The sequence below is a fragment of the Bidens hawaiensis genome, unplaced genomic scaffold, assembly GCF_021521415.1.
Source record: "Bidens hawaiensis isolate Kalapana, Puna unplaced genomic scaffold, B.hawaiensis_p1.1 tig00008634_1, whole genome shotgun sequence".
NCBI lineage: Eukaryota > Viridiplantae > Streptophyta > Magnoliopsida > Asterales > Asteraceae > Bidens > Bidens hawaiensis.
Genome location: NW_027491623.1, coordinates 578,232 through 591,904, shown reverse-complemented (window position 1 = coordinate 591,904; position 13,673 = coordinate 578,232). Strand labels below are relative to the sequence as shown.

The following is a 13,673-nucleotide window of genomic DNA, read 5'->3' as shown; positions in this document are numbered from 1 at the left end:
CTAATGAAAAAAGAAACAGACTCAACGTAAAACACTGATGAAGGCCAACTCCACAGGGAAGAAGTCTATGTCCACACTGGCACACAAACGCCTGTCTTAACAGTGTTATAAGCATCCCTAACTATCTCCATGTTCCTCTAACGAATCCCTCTTCCCTTAAAACTATCCTAAATCACACAATGTGCCATGATATAGCCTTTTTCAAGGTCATATACAAATCCCGCTTCATCTCCCTATATCTTCTAGCAATCGTCTTAGAATGTGTATCACCTCCGTAGTACACCACCCTTAGATAAATGAGAAATCCATATTGGTTTACTATAACTTGAGTTTCCTCGTCTAGGCTTTGCCATGATAACTAATTTAAAACAACATTGGTATGAAATTGTAATATTTTATAAAGCCTTAATAAATAAATAAATAAATAAATAGGGTGAGGTTATACTAAAAGTAAAGTGTGTCTAAAAAGTCTAGGAAGAGATCTGGAGCGTTGGATTTGATGATCCAATGATTGTGGTTCAACATTGTTTTTGTCAAAGTGTGTTATGTTTTTATACTTGTTTTATAACTATATAGGGGCATAATCGTCAAGTGTGTTATATTTTATATGTAAACATTATCAATCGATGATTATCATATTTTCATCCAAATTTATAGGACAACACCAAGAACATCATAATCTATATTACAGTGTGTTTTAGATCAAAATTTAAAAGCAACACCAAATTTTAATCCAAATTTAAAACACTACATCAAGAACTAAAACACACTAAATATATAGGTCAAGTTATTCTATAAAGGGAGGCAAAAATGAGAAGGATTTGTGGTCACAAAAAAACCCTCAAAAAATAATAAAAAAATCATACCTCAAAATAAAAAAGACGAAAAAAGTAAAAAAGAAAAAACAAAAATGTTTCACCGTCTTTCTCGTTCTAAAAAAAAATGACACAATGTCGAGAAAAAAATATTATTGTGTCTTTTTATTTTTCATTACGTTTTTTGTTTATTTTCGTCATTGATTGTGTCTTTTTTCGTTGACAACATTGTATCTTTTTTATCTTAATATTATGTTATATTTCTCAACATTGTGTTATATTTTGCGATCTATTGTGTCTTTTTTTATTATTATCATTGTGTTTTTTGTTTATTTTCGTCATTGTGTCTTTTTTTCTTGACATTGTGTCTTTTTCGGTTTTTTTTAACACGAAAGATATAGGAAGCATTTTAGTTTTTTTTTTTCGTTTTTTATTTGTATTTTGAGTTATGATTTATTTTTGATTTTTTTAAGGTTTTTTTTTTCCATTATGTTCACCCTTTACCATATATATATTAAAGACTCCGGTAGTGAACCATTAAATGAGATTAAAGGTAAAAAAAAATCCTAAGGTATGAACATAGTGCAAAACCCAAAACAACATATGCTCATTATTTGACATCTTTAGTCCTTGACTTGTTATGTTGGCATAAAAAAGCCATTTTTCGCCAAATCATAATCATATATTCAACTAGTTTGAGATACCATGAGAGTATCTCTGACAATGTTTTTTACTTTATGTTGATAAAAAGAATGGTAAGGATCCTTGAAAGGTATGAACAACACACATACACAGAAAAGGAGCTTAATGGGACCAATCATCAAATCTGAAGTAAGCCATGGTTTTTATTTTCACTCACTTGATTATAAGTTCTACTGTTTGAAACCGAAACTCGAAATGATTTCAGGAAAACTGGACATTGGGACTTGCAAAACTGAAGGCTAAAATTGATACATTGCAGAAAAACCAAAGGTATATACAAAAACTGATCATATTTCGTCGTATTTTGACGGGCCATATCATAAGGCAGATGAAAAGGGAACGTGTCAAACACGGGTCGAAAGTAGCATAAAAGTTTTGATTATTCACCTTATAATAATATTGTTCTTCTAATCATTACCAATGCATTGATTATTTATATAAGTATCGAAAAGGGTTAATAAAGTGTGTTGGCTAACCGGGCACATTTTGGATCGTACTTAAACATGACTCGAAACCTGTCAAGTTTTGGATATGTTAAAGCAATGATGATATCATGTTGTTTGGTGATCACAGATATTTTATGGGAGAAGACCTTGATTCCTCGAGTTTCAAGGAACTTCAGAGTTTGGAGCAGCAGCTTGAAACAGCTCTTCGACGTCTTAGATTGAAAAAGGTACGCATGTTTCATTTAAGGTGTTGTTATTGTGTTTGGATACAACACGGATACAACACATTCATGTAATTTTTGACTTGTGAGATTGCTTATGATTTCTTAACCAACCACCCCCTAAGAAATCTTAGTTTCATGTTATCTGCAGAACCATTTGATGTTTGAATCGATTTCAGAGCTCGAAAAGAAGGTATTCCGGTTTTCCATAGACTAACAAAAAGAAATAAGAGTATTTAAATTTTAACACGTTTAATCCGATTAACTATGTGCGAAATAAAGGGCATTTTAGTAATTTTCAAAAGTTGACCAAAATATGGAAATATCATGCAGGACAAGGCCTTGAAGGATCAAAATAGCTTGCTCTTGAAGGAGGTAACATAACTTGCTCTTGTAGATATTGATCTATGTTATATGTATGCTCATTAGCTACTTGTTTAAAATCTTATTCTAATCGCGCAGATTAAAGGAAAGGAAAAGGAGCCAGCCGAACCGCCTCTTGTGGACCAGCAAACTCGTGAGAATGTGGCATCAATTCAGCTGAACCTTGGGTTAGCTTCTTACTTCACCTTTTTTTTATTTTGAAAGAAAGATTTATTCATTATATTGGGATATATTAACCGTAGAATTTAATAGTGTATAGGGGTGTCAATTGTGTTGGGTTGACGGGTTGCAGGTTGACGGGTTGAGTTGTGGAACCTGAACACGCGCATATTTTATTGTAACCAAAATATGTTAGTAAGGACTTTGGAAATGAAAAAGAATAAGAGCTTTGATCTTTGAAAATAAATCAATTCATTTATGGTAGTAATTAAAAGAGTCTAAAAATGAAAAAGAGAAGGGTTATGTGATAAACCAATACTGAAAAATTATCGTAGTCGTTTATGAAAAGACAGTTAAAAAAGATTAAAACTTTGAAACCTAAACAGGTTACGGGGAACTCAAACACGACTTGTTTCTTAGACAGGTTATACTCGCCAACCTAAGACATGATTGTTTCGTGTAGTGTTATGTTCGTGTCAGGGATATTCACGGAATAAAAGTTGTTGCTTCAACTGAATATGATGTGCAAAAAGTAGAGGGGCAAGATAAGTTGGTTGGAAAATGGGTTCGGTTGAAACGAGTCATTATTAAGATACATTGAGATAAGCGGGTTTAGGTTGACCTGCCGACGCTTTTTTTTTCATTCAATTTTTTATTTTGTTAAATACTTACAAGTATTTTGTTTAGGAGGTCACATGTATTAAAAATATACTTTACATAACTTTTAACCCATTCCTCATTTGGACGCATCTTCTTTTATTTGACCCGTTTGAGATCAAACATAACCTGCGTTAATCTGAACGCAGTGAGACACAGCAGGCTGCAGGAGGCAATGGAGAAATAGAAGAACCACAGAGACAAAGTCAACCGTTGACCGTCATCCCATACTGGATGCTTCAATACATAAGCAAGTAGATTAATAAGCAAGGGTGGGGTTTGGAATGAATATATAGACAGACAGACAGGTGTGGTTTGAGGAGGTTAAATTTATATGTGTTACTATTTTCCAGAACAGAAGATAGTATTTTATACATGTTGCAATAAATGTGTAAGTAATTTACATTCTGGGCTTGTATCCTAGCGGTATCAAGGTGTGTAGAAGGTGTTTCTCCCTAAGTGGTTCGCGGGTCTAGTCCCATGGTGAATATCCGTGTAGATTTAGGAGTTTTAAAGGGCGTGTGAGTTGGATGTTCTTAAAAAAATTATATTCTCGAGTTTCCTTTCCCTTCCAAGTATACTTTATTCTATCCGTCATCCATGGTATCCATTATTAAAATCGGTAATCAATTTGTGCGTTGTGTCATTGGCATATCGTCATATGGAACCTATGCGCCGCTTGGCAGACTATTAATAAAGTAGTAAGTACTAAAAGATGTTCAATTCACATTCGAAATACATTACCTTGTCTTTCAATAGTTTCGAAGTCTTGTTAGTTGTTACGTGTTAGCTCACACCAGTACTAAAAGGCTCTGTGTTTTTTTAAGAATGCCTGTTATATGGGTTGTGTGAGCTTTTACTTGGGTGGGTTTTTGAATGGTGTGGGTGGTTTCATGCAAGCTTCACATGTACTGCATGGATTACTCAGAAACTTATACGAGCCCGGCTTAAAAAGAATGCAATAAGCCTGGTAAACTGAGCGGGTTGGACAGGTTAGGGCGACATGCCAAAATGGGTTCAGATCAAAACAGTTCGGGTCAATACCGGTTTTGAGCATAATGATTCCAATTCAGATGAGTCATTTTAAAAAAGTAACTTGATTATGTCACGACCGACTCTAGGGAAAATGAGCCCACACCAAAACAAAACAAGCCGTTTTCAAATAAGGCACAGTCTGGTCTAGGGGTGCAAGTGCAAACAAGCCGAGCCGAGCCCAAGTTCGACTAGGCTCGAGTAGTTTTTTCACAAGCCAATCTCGAGTAGCTCGCGAGCAACTCGGCTCATTTGCACCCCTAGTTTGGTTCGGTCATAACAAGTTTTGACCAAAATGAACTCAAGTTCAAATGAGTCGTTTTAGGAAAAAAAAAATTAAAATAGGTTCAATGAGTGTAATTTTTTAACGAGCTACCAGAAACGGGTGGGGGTGGTGTCTGCTACAACTAGGTGTTGGTGGTGTTGGCAGTGGGACTCAGCAATGATGGTGGCGGAGACAGAGACTACAGTAGTGACGGCAGCCGTGGACGAGATGGTTTCGGTGTAGACAACAACGATGGTTTCGGTGGTGGCAGTGTCAGCACCAGTGTTGACGGCAGCCGTGGACGAGATGGCGGGGTACCAAAGGCAATGAATAGGTTATGGTGACAAACAAATGTCACAGATGGTGCTAATCAATTTAAACTCAATTCAGATTTACAAGTTCTATGATATGATCTGGTTTAAACATGTTATCTAGTTTTAAGTAGACCCAAATGAACCTGCATGCAACTTCTTCCCCCTGCCCATTCTTTGAAAGTTGATCATGATTGCCACATATATATATATATATATATATATATATATATATATATATATAAGAGTTCAAATAAAAAACAAGTGTTTTGTGAGAATTGTGAGAAGAACTTTAAAATAAAAGAAACCACCTAAATATGACACCATACAATATAATATGAAACAATACAATTATTTAGAAACTACCAATCTCAACCACTAGATCATAGATCCAAGGCCTAGATCTATTCTTATTCTTCTCACAAAAATATTGTTTTTTACATTAACCGTCCCCATATATATATATATATAGGGTAAGGATCCTAAGAGAACCCTTTGCAAATTGAGAACTTTGAGAACCATTTTGGACCACTAAAAACACCTTTGAAAAAAATATTTTAAAAAATCATAAAACAAAAAATAACAAAAATTTTAAAAAAGTTAAAAAACCAAAATTCTTATATTTCATTCCGGTTTCATTAAAAAAAATAAAAATAAATAAAAAAAACAAAAAAAAACGTCGTATTATACTCATATGTATAATTTTATTTAATCTTTAGTTACGTAATATACACATATGTACAGTGTCATTTATCTTAAATTAGTGTATAAAAAAATCATGTAAATGTACATATATGTATATATTATACATATGTGTATATAATTTGGCTAAACCGAGTTTTTTTTTTTTTTTTTTTTATGAAACCGGGATGTTAAAATAAAAATTTTGGTTTTTTTACTTTTTTTTATTTTTGTGTTTTTTTTTATTTTTGAGTTTTTTGTGGTCCAAAATGCTTCTCATGGTTCTCAATTTTAAAAAAAAGTTAAATCATGATCCTATATATATATATATATATATATATATATATATATATATTATACAAACTAATTTCAAGCCTCACCAAGTTTCAAACAAGCTACAAATCATGAGCTATTGGACTGAATAATGTCCAGACATGTCACAAGTTGTTTTAAATGGTCAACAAAATGGCCTTCAAGATCCTTTTTCTCTTTACAATCTTACCCGTAACAACATATCATTGTGGCTTTAAAACTTAAACTAACATCACCAAAAAGCAAGGCCTTTCTCATTGAACTATTGAAGCAAGAACTCCAAAGTTCTCTTAAAAACAAATGTCTAAAAACAACTTAAAACACTCTATCCTGAGTTCATAACATCTCAAACCTATTTCAAAGTTTATTTGTAAACAAGAAGCAAAACATAACAAGCTCAACGATAATAAAATCATCGTAACGACAACGATTCTTTAATTCTTTAATCGCGCTTAATAAGCCCGCCTTTGCGCTTTCTTCGGCTTCTTCACGAAACTCAACCTGATCTTCTTAAGCGTTCTCCTCTTTCTCGCCATCTTTTCAGGCAACGTCTCTCGTTTCTTCTCCTTAACAACTTTAGGCTTCTTCAAGAATCTCGGATCCAACTTATAAGCTTTTACTACGTCCAGTAACCCCTTATTTTCAGCTTCTTTAAATAAAGCATTCGCCTTTTCCATGCGTCCATGAGCACACAACTTCCCCATCAAAAGATCGTAAGTCTTGACCCCAGGCTCACAATCTTTCTTCATCTTCGCAAACACATTCAACGCGTGATCAATCCTCTCAATCCCACACAAAATCTTGAGAAACTCAAAGTACTCCTTTTTATCAAGTTTATCCCCAAATATAGCCGACTTCATTTTATCAATCATTTCATCCCCCTCACCGATTCTCGCAGCTTGATACAAACTCTTGATCAAAACAAGAAACGTTTCCTCATTCGGATGACACCCCCACTCCCCCATCCGATCAAACAATCCCATCGCGTCTTCCGTCTTACGAATCTTGCACAAATTACTAATCAAAACATTAAAAGTTTCCACATTTCTCGGAACCCCTGCAACATCCATATCAATCAAAACCTTCTCCGCTTCTGACTGCAGCCTAAACGGATCCTTCTTCCTACAAAGCTTACACACACAATCAAGAATCGCGTTATACCCAACCGCCTCAATCTCAAACCCGCCCCTATACATCTCCTGCGACAACCTCCGAGCTTCATCAAGTTTCCCATCAACACACCACCCTCTAATCAATGTATCGCAAACAAACTCATCCGGGAAAAACTCATTCGCAACACTAGTGACCAACTTCTCCGCGTAACTCGCAAACCCGTAATCACACAACCTCGACACAACAACCTTCAAAGAATCCAAATTCCGCGCAAACCCATACTCAATTTCCATTTTCTCAAACAATGCCACCACTTGCGTCGGCCTGCCCGCCCGAACCAAGCGATCGACAACCGATTCGAAAGCTTTCGCACCCGAAATGTTCTTACTTGCCAAAAGAAGTTCATGGGTCGCCTTGAAATCTTTCCTACGGCCAAAATAGTCAACGAAATAAGCTAAAGATTCGTCTGTGAGTTCAAAATCGGATCTTGTTGAAACCCATTTGTGGAAATCAAGAGCCGTGCGCCCTGCATCTGGGGATAGATTAAGCGCGGACTGAATAATATTATTATTGAGGGTAATATGGGAAAAGGTTAAATCAAGACGATTGGGTAATGTAAGAGATTGATCATCTGGGTGTTTAACGAGTTCGTGTGAGATTGATTGAGCGATTTCTTGTGAGTCTTGGATTAGGGTTTGTGAGGGGAAAGTGAGTGAAATGGGGGTAGCGAAAGAGTGGGGTTTTGGGTGGTGGGTTGTTGGTGGTGGTGGTGGTGTGGAGAAGTAACGGCGGCGGAGGAAGGTACGGAGGTGTGCCGCCGTCAACGACGGAGGTGGCCGGTGCATATTTGGTTGAGTGATTGGATGGAAACAAGATGAGGGGTTTAGTTTCAAGATTGTTGTTTCTCTAAAACCTAAAATGACTTGACCCGGGTTGGATCCGGATTATTCTCAATCCGGATAGTGTAAAAAAATAAAATCCTACTTCATTACTCGATTTGTTTTCTTTATGTTAAGGGATACCTTATCTTATCTTAAATCTTAAATATATATAAACGAAACCTTTAAAAACTCTCTGGTTGTTTCCTACATTCTTTCAAGCCATCAGATTACATTATTTGTAAATGGAGGTTCCTCATACATTTGATCCGAATTCACGGGTATGGGTCTCACCAAACCCGGATGTTATTTAAACGGGTTATAACATCTAATTAAATTAAAATTAATCTCACCAAATATTTGATATGAAAAATCCAATAAAATAGGGATATACTGAAAGTTAATCTCTAATTTCTTTAAAAAAAGATATATATTACTTATAATTAAAAAATAATTTAATAGTAGCAAAATATAAGCGGGTCATTGGTGTCACCAAACTCAAAGAGCTTTAAGACGGGTTATAACATCTCATTTATTTGTGAAACACTGTAATCATCAAACCTTAAATATATTATTAATTCCTTACAATAAATAAAATAAAATAAAACTAAATAAATATTATAAACGAATAATATAAAACAAACCTGTAATACGAGAGATAAAAACTAGTATATTAATAAGTTTAGGATTGAGCTTATTAGGTTCTATGTCTTAAACAAGAGCATGTTTGAATCCGTGTTCAAAGAGGTTTAACAATTGTTAACATGTTTTTTTTATGAAAAGTAACATGTTAATAACATGCTTATATTTTTCTATTTAAAACTTATATGTTTTATTAAAGTATGTTGCGTATTAATGAAGACTTTATAGATTTTTGTTTCATATATGTTAGTTTATTATGTTGAAGAATTAGGATTATTTATAGGTCATGTTGCGTCGCATTAACCTGATAACTTTTTTCAATACATATGTATTATTTATATTATCTTTAAACACGTATCTAAATAGGTCGTGTCATGTTAACCTGTTTTTAAAAATATTTGTATACTTATTTGAAAAAATGACATTAATAGTTATTATGTCGTGTTTATGTCCAACATCACAGATAATCGTGTCCGACATATTATCACATTCCAACTTTAATCCTTTAATCCTAAAATTACTTAACAATTAGATCCAAATTCCCAATTTGTTTACTTTTTGCTCATATTATAATATTTATTATTATTATTATTTTTTTTTGCATAGGAAACAAGATGAGAGCTTTAATTCAAGATTAATGACATGACCCGGATTAGATCCGGATTCTCAAATGTAAAAAGACCACTTTGGCCAACTCCTTTACTTTTGTGCCTATATTTTTCCAAGGGTTTAACAGTCTTTTTGGGCTAAAGGAATATGAGAGGCATATAATTGGATATTGGATAGAATGAGATATATATAATATTTATTTGTATGGTGATGTGGTTGCCATAAAATCAAAAATCCAACTTCTGCTTCATATTTTGCCCACAATTCTTTCTTCTATTGGCCAAAAATCCAACAAGGTACACTTATAATCTTATTATTTTCATCATATTGATTCATGTATGTATATGTGTATGTGTTCTTGAATGTTAATATTATTCATACAACAGGGTATTCTAATTTCTAAATTAGTTAATTTCACTCCAATTTTGTTAAGAATGATGGGTTATATGATTTGAGTGTAATGCAGTTTTCAATTTATGTATATGAATCACCTGGAGTTAACTTTTTTGTATTCTAATGGTGTTTATTATTAAGTGCCCACATGCTGTTTGATGAAAGTCCTCAATGAAATTAACTTCATAATCTTAATGACTGAATTGTGTAAATTTTACAATCTGATCATTGTTTACGATTGTAACGATTCGGTCAGAGTGATCGCTATTAGGCATTGCGTTATCAGAGCCAACCGAAACCATGTCTCTGCAGCAATTACCTTGTACTCAGGTTAATCTCTTCTCTATCGTTTTTGGCCCGTTTTCGGTAAACAAAAGTCAACATCGTTTCTTTTTGACCCGTTTATGTCAGCTAGGGATATGTACCAATGGTAGGTTTCGAAAAGGCGTGCCCTTTATTGTCAAAGCAGAGCAAATATCAGGAGCTTCAAGAAGTGCAGAAGGTAAGCGTATTCTCATTTGGAATAAAGTTTGTAACTACAATTTATCAAATATCCCATTGTTTTTTTTTGTTTTGTTTTTTTTTTTCAGTATATTATAATCAGAGTTTTTGTTTTACAGATAAATCTGGGAGGCGTCAAATGCTTGCCACTGGTGTAACCATTGCTTCTTGGTTGCTTTTGTCACAACAAAAATCAACAGTGTGTATGTAACTTTCCCTGCTGATTGATAATTATTTTACGTAAATTTACACGAGGTAAAATGGGCGGGGTGGGCAAATTAGGTAATTGGTAAGGGCCGGACCCAATGAGTATTTACACTTTTTTTTGCGTGAATTTAGTTTTTGTATGTGATCACAAATATGCAATTTATTGGTAGTAACCAGGAGGTTTATACAGTAAAAATACAATTTAGCTGACTTTTAACATGTTTGACCCGATTCCCTTTTAGATACTTAAATACTTTTTTATATCCGTTGGAGATGAAACATAACTAAAATCAGACCATTATATATAAGTTATAATAGGCTTGTAAACGAACCGAATAATGAGTGAATCATTCAGCGGGAAGTTCGTCTATTTAATAAACGAATGAACATGAACAAAATTTGTTGGTCATTTAGTCAAACGAATGAACATGAACAAAATTTGTTGGTCATTTAGTCAAACGAATGAACATGAACACATGTCTCATTCGTTTATTTTTGTTCATGAACGTTAATTCATTTAAATTCGTGTATGTTCGTTCTTACGTTAATTTATGTCCGTTTAAGTTCGTTCATTTATGTTTTTTAATATATATAATTTAGACTTTTTAGGTCCATTACAGTTTAGTCTAGTTTTAATTACTTTTTAGGCCCCAAGCATTGTTATTCACACTTACCTCTAATTGGTTTTAGCTCAGTTATGTTCGCTCATCCATGCACAATTAAGTGTGTTCATTTACGTTTGTGAACTGGCCGTTTATACTGTTAACGAACGAACTTAAACATGTTCATTTACTTGCAAACGAACACGGACAAGAATACACCGTTAGTTTAATTGTTGGTGTTCGTCTATTTGTTCTGTTAAAGTTAAACAGACAAACATAAATACGCTTCGTTTGTTCGTTAGGTCCATTTATAGGGCTAAGTTTTAGATACCATATAACTAAATTTATCTATTTATATTTTCGGGTTTACATTTCCTTTATAGCGTTGATAAGATTTGACTTTCATGCGGTCTGATTGATTAACTTATTAATAATCACGGTTTTCTAAGAGTAAACTTTTGATATGACTCAGTTGCTGCAGAAAACGTGAAGGGATTTTTACCAGTCACAGATAAGAAAGATGGATATTCGTTTATATATCCCTTTGGATGGCAGGTAAAATATATGTTTCGTTTTTTTTTTAATTCCTCTTTTTTATGGAAACTGCAATATAATTAGGCATGCGGTTTGATCATCTTTCAATTTTCATGAACAGCGGGAATAATTTCTTTCCTCTTTTAGATTTATTTATTCATTTATCTTTTGAGCCAGGAAGTTGTTGTTGAAGGGCAAGACAAGGTTTTTAAAGACGTTATTGAACCATTAGAAAACGTGAGTGTTAATGTGTTCCCTACAAACAAAGATAACATTCGAGATCTTGGTTCCCCACAAGAGGTTTGCTTAACATGTATCAAATTTTCAGAATATATATAAAATGCATTTTTATAAATCATCTGTATTTATTTTTATTGTTTCCTGCATCTTATAAAAACAGTTGGTTCTAAAAGTATGTTTTGTATTTCACTTTTTGAAACTCATTTGTTAGCATGTGTTATGACCCTCAATAATGCGATGTTTATTCTCAGGTCGCGGAAGCGTTAATTAAAAAGGTTCTTTCTTCCCCGACACAGAAGACAAAACTACTCACTGCAGCTGAGGTTAGATACTTAAATATATCTGCGTATGCTACATTCCTCCATTACCGACTTCCTAAATTTGACACACTTTTTAGCTTTATATATATGGCATATTTTCTGTAGCTACTATAGTTTGCTTTAACCGAACGAACTTAAACATGGTATATTCGTTTGTTTTGTTTATATATGGTATATTTATGTTTTAGTCGTCTTATATAGGCCAACATAGTTATCGATTTTTTCTACACAAAAGATGTTTTCCTTTTAATTCTCCTTATTTGCTTGAGAAAATTTGAATTATAATTTACCTTTCTATTTCGCAGCATGATGTTGATGGGAAAGCTTATTACACCTTTGAATTTGTTGCTCAAGCTCCCAACTTTACTCGCCATGCTCTCAGTACAATCACAATTGGCAACGGTACAAACCACGCTCAAACGGGCCGGGCCTGACTGAGCCAGACCATCTGCTTGTTTTTGTCCTTTAGAAATTATATGAATAATTTACATTTTAACCAAGTTTAAAGAGTTTACTCATTTGTCATGATGTCAATAAAATACAACCCGAGTCAACCCATTACTTGTCAGACGGGTCAAAGTCGCGACCTCTAAATTTCCTAACTTTTCTGTGGCTGAGTTTTGTTTGTTTTGATGTTTTAGGGAAGTTCTACACTTTGACAACAGGGGCAAATGAGAGACGATGGGGCAAGATGAAAGATAAATTGAATACGGTGATCGAATCGTTCAAATTCTTCAATGTCTGAATATTCATTCATTGTTTCAACTTCATGGCTAACACTGCAGGCTATCCAATTTCCATATATAGTTGAGCATTTGTATTAAAAATTTAAGTATCTTTTCCTTTATATATCGCTTACGGTTTGTCCTTAAATAACAATTCAGTTTTACTTCAAGATTTGTTCTTTATATAACAAACACACACACACAGTAAATTTCACTTTTCGTTCATTAAGCATATAGAAAATTTCAGGTTTCGACCTTAAACTAAAACAATAATAAGAAACATCCTTTATGCTTTAAAAAGTTTACATATTTTGTCCTTTCAATTAACGGCGTTTATGGCGGTACTGACGGAAAAACTGGCACGCCTCCTTCGATACCGGAGATTTTTTGTTTATTGCTCGGGTTCTAAGACCGGGAGCATTACTCGACACACAACATGTAAAAACTATAAAGAACACATAATACAACTATACAAATATACAAAGTAAGGATATACTGGAGTATGGCTAGCTGTATCATTTACAAGTCACTCTCAGATAAGAAAGAGTTTTAGTTTTGATTATTTTATTTGTTGCAGACACCACCAATATATAACTTTTGCCTAAGTTAATGTATATAAAAACTTAAAATCAATTAAAATATAAACTATGATAACTAAAGTAAATATTTAAGGTTTAGTTCACAGATAGTTCAATAAAACATCATGGTACCAATTGCAGATATAATGATTGGATTCTTACATCATGGTACCACTTGCATACCTTAAGCCAAAGCAATCATGGTAGACACCTTAGCTTTGACTGATTTTTTGCTTTATAACATTTAATTTGACCTATAATTTTAAAAATATTTAACTAACAGTAACAGTTAAATGTATAAAAATAATGGTTAAAAAACATTTAAGTTCTGCAATTCGTACGTGAC

General features: G+C 33.6%; 2 protein-coding genes and 1 pseudogene across 2 annotated transcripts; 2 read left to right on the top strand and 1 right to left on the bottom strand.

Annotated features, from left to right (window-relative positions):
* The first annotated feature begins 1,721 nt into the window (after positions 1-1,721).
* Positions 1,722-4,006, top strand: LOC143529655 (agamous-like MADS-box protein AGL8 homolog). The gene is made up of 6 exons (XM_077025399.1): positions 1,722-1,787; positions 2,091-2,190; positions 2,336-2,377; positions 2,647-2,735; positions 3,534-3,831; positions 3,961-4,006. The coding sequence occupies exons 2-5, from the start codon at positions 2,098-2,100 to the stop codon at positions 3,640-3,642; spliced, it is 333 nt and encodes a 110-aa protein (XP_076881514.1). The 5' UTR covers positions 1,722-1,787; positions 2,091-2,097; the 3' UTR covers positions 3,643-3,831; positions 3,961-4,006.
* Positions 4,007-6,154: 2,148 nt separating this feature from the next.
* LOC143529654 (small ribosomal subunit protein mL104 (rPPR9) pseudogene) lies at positions 6,155-7,972 on the bottom strand (annotated as a pseudogene).
* Positions 7,973-9,410: 1,438 nt separating this feature from the next.
* On the top strand, positions 9,411-12,919 carry LOC143529653 (psbP-like protein 1, chloroplastic). The gene is made up of 9 exons (XM_077025398.1): positions 9,411-9,523; positions 9,877-9,950; positions 10,032-10,122; positions 10,241-10,324; positions 11,403-11,485; positions 11,642-11,764; positions 11,956-12,027; positions 12,330-12,426; positions 12,666-12,919. The coding sequence occupies exons 2-9, from the start codon at positions 9,921-9,923 to the stop codon at positions 12,767-12,769; spliced, it is 684 nt and encodes a 227-aa protein (XP_076881513.1). The 5' UTR covers positions 9,411-9,523; positions 9,877-9,920; the 3' UTR covers positions 12,770-12,919.
* Positions 12,920-13,673: the final 754 nt, after the last annotated feature.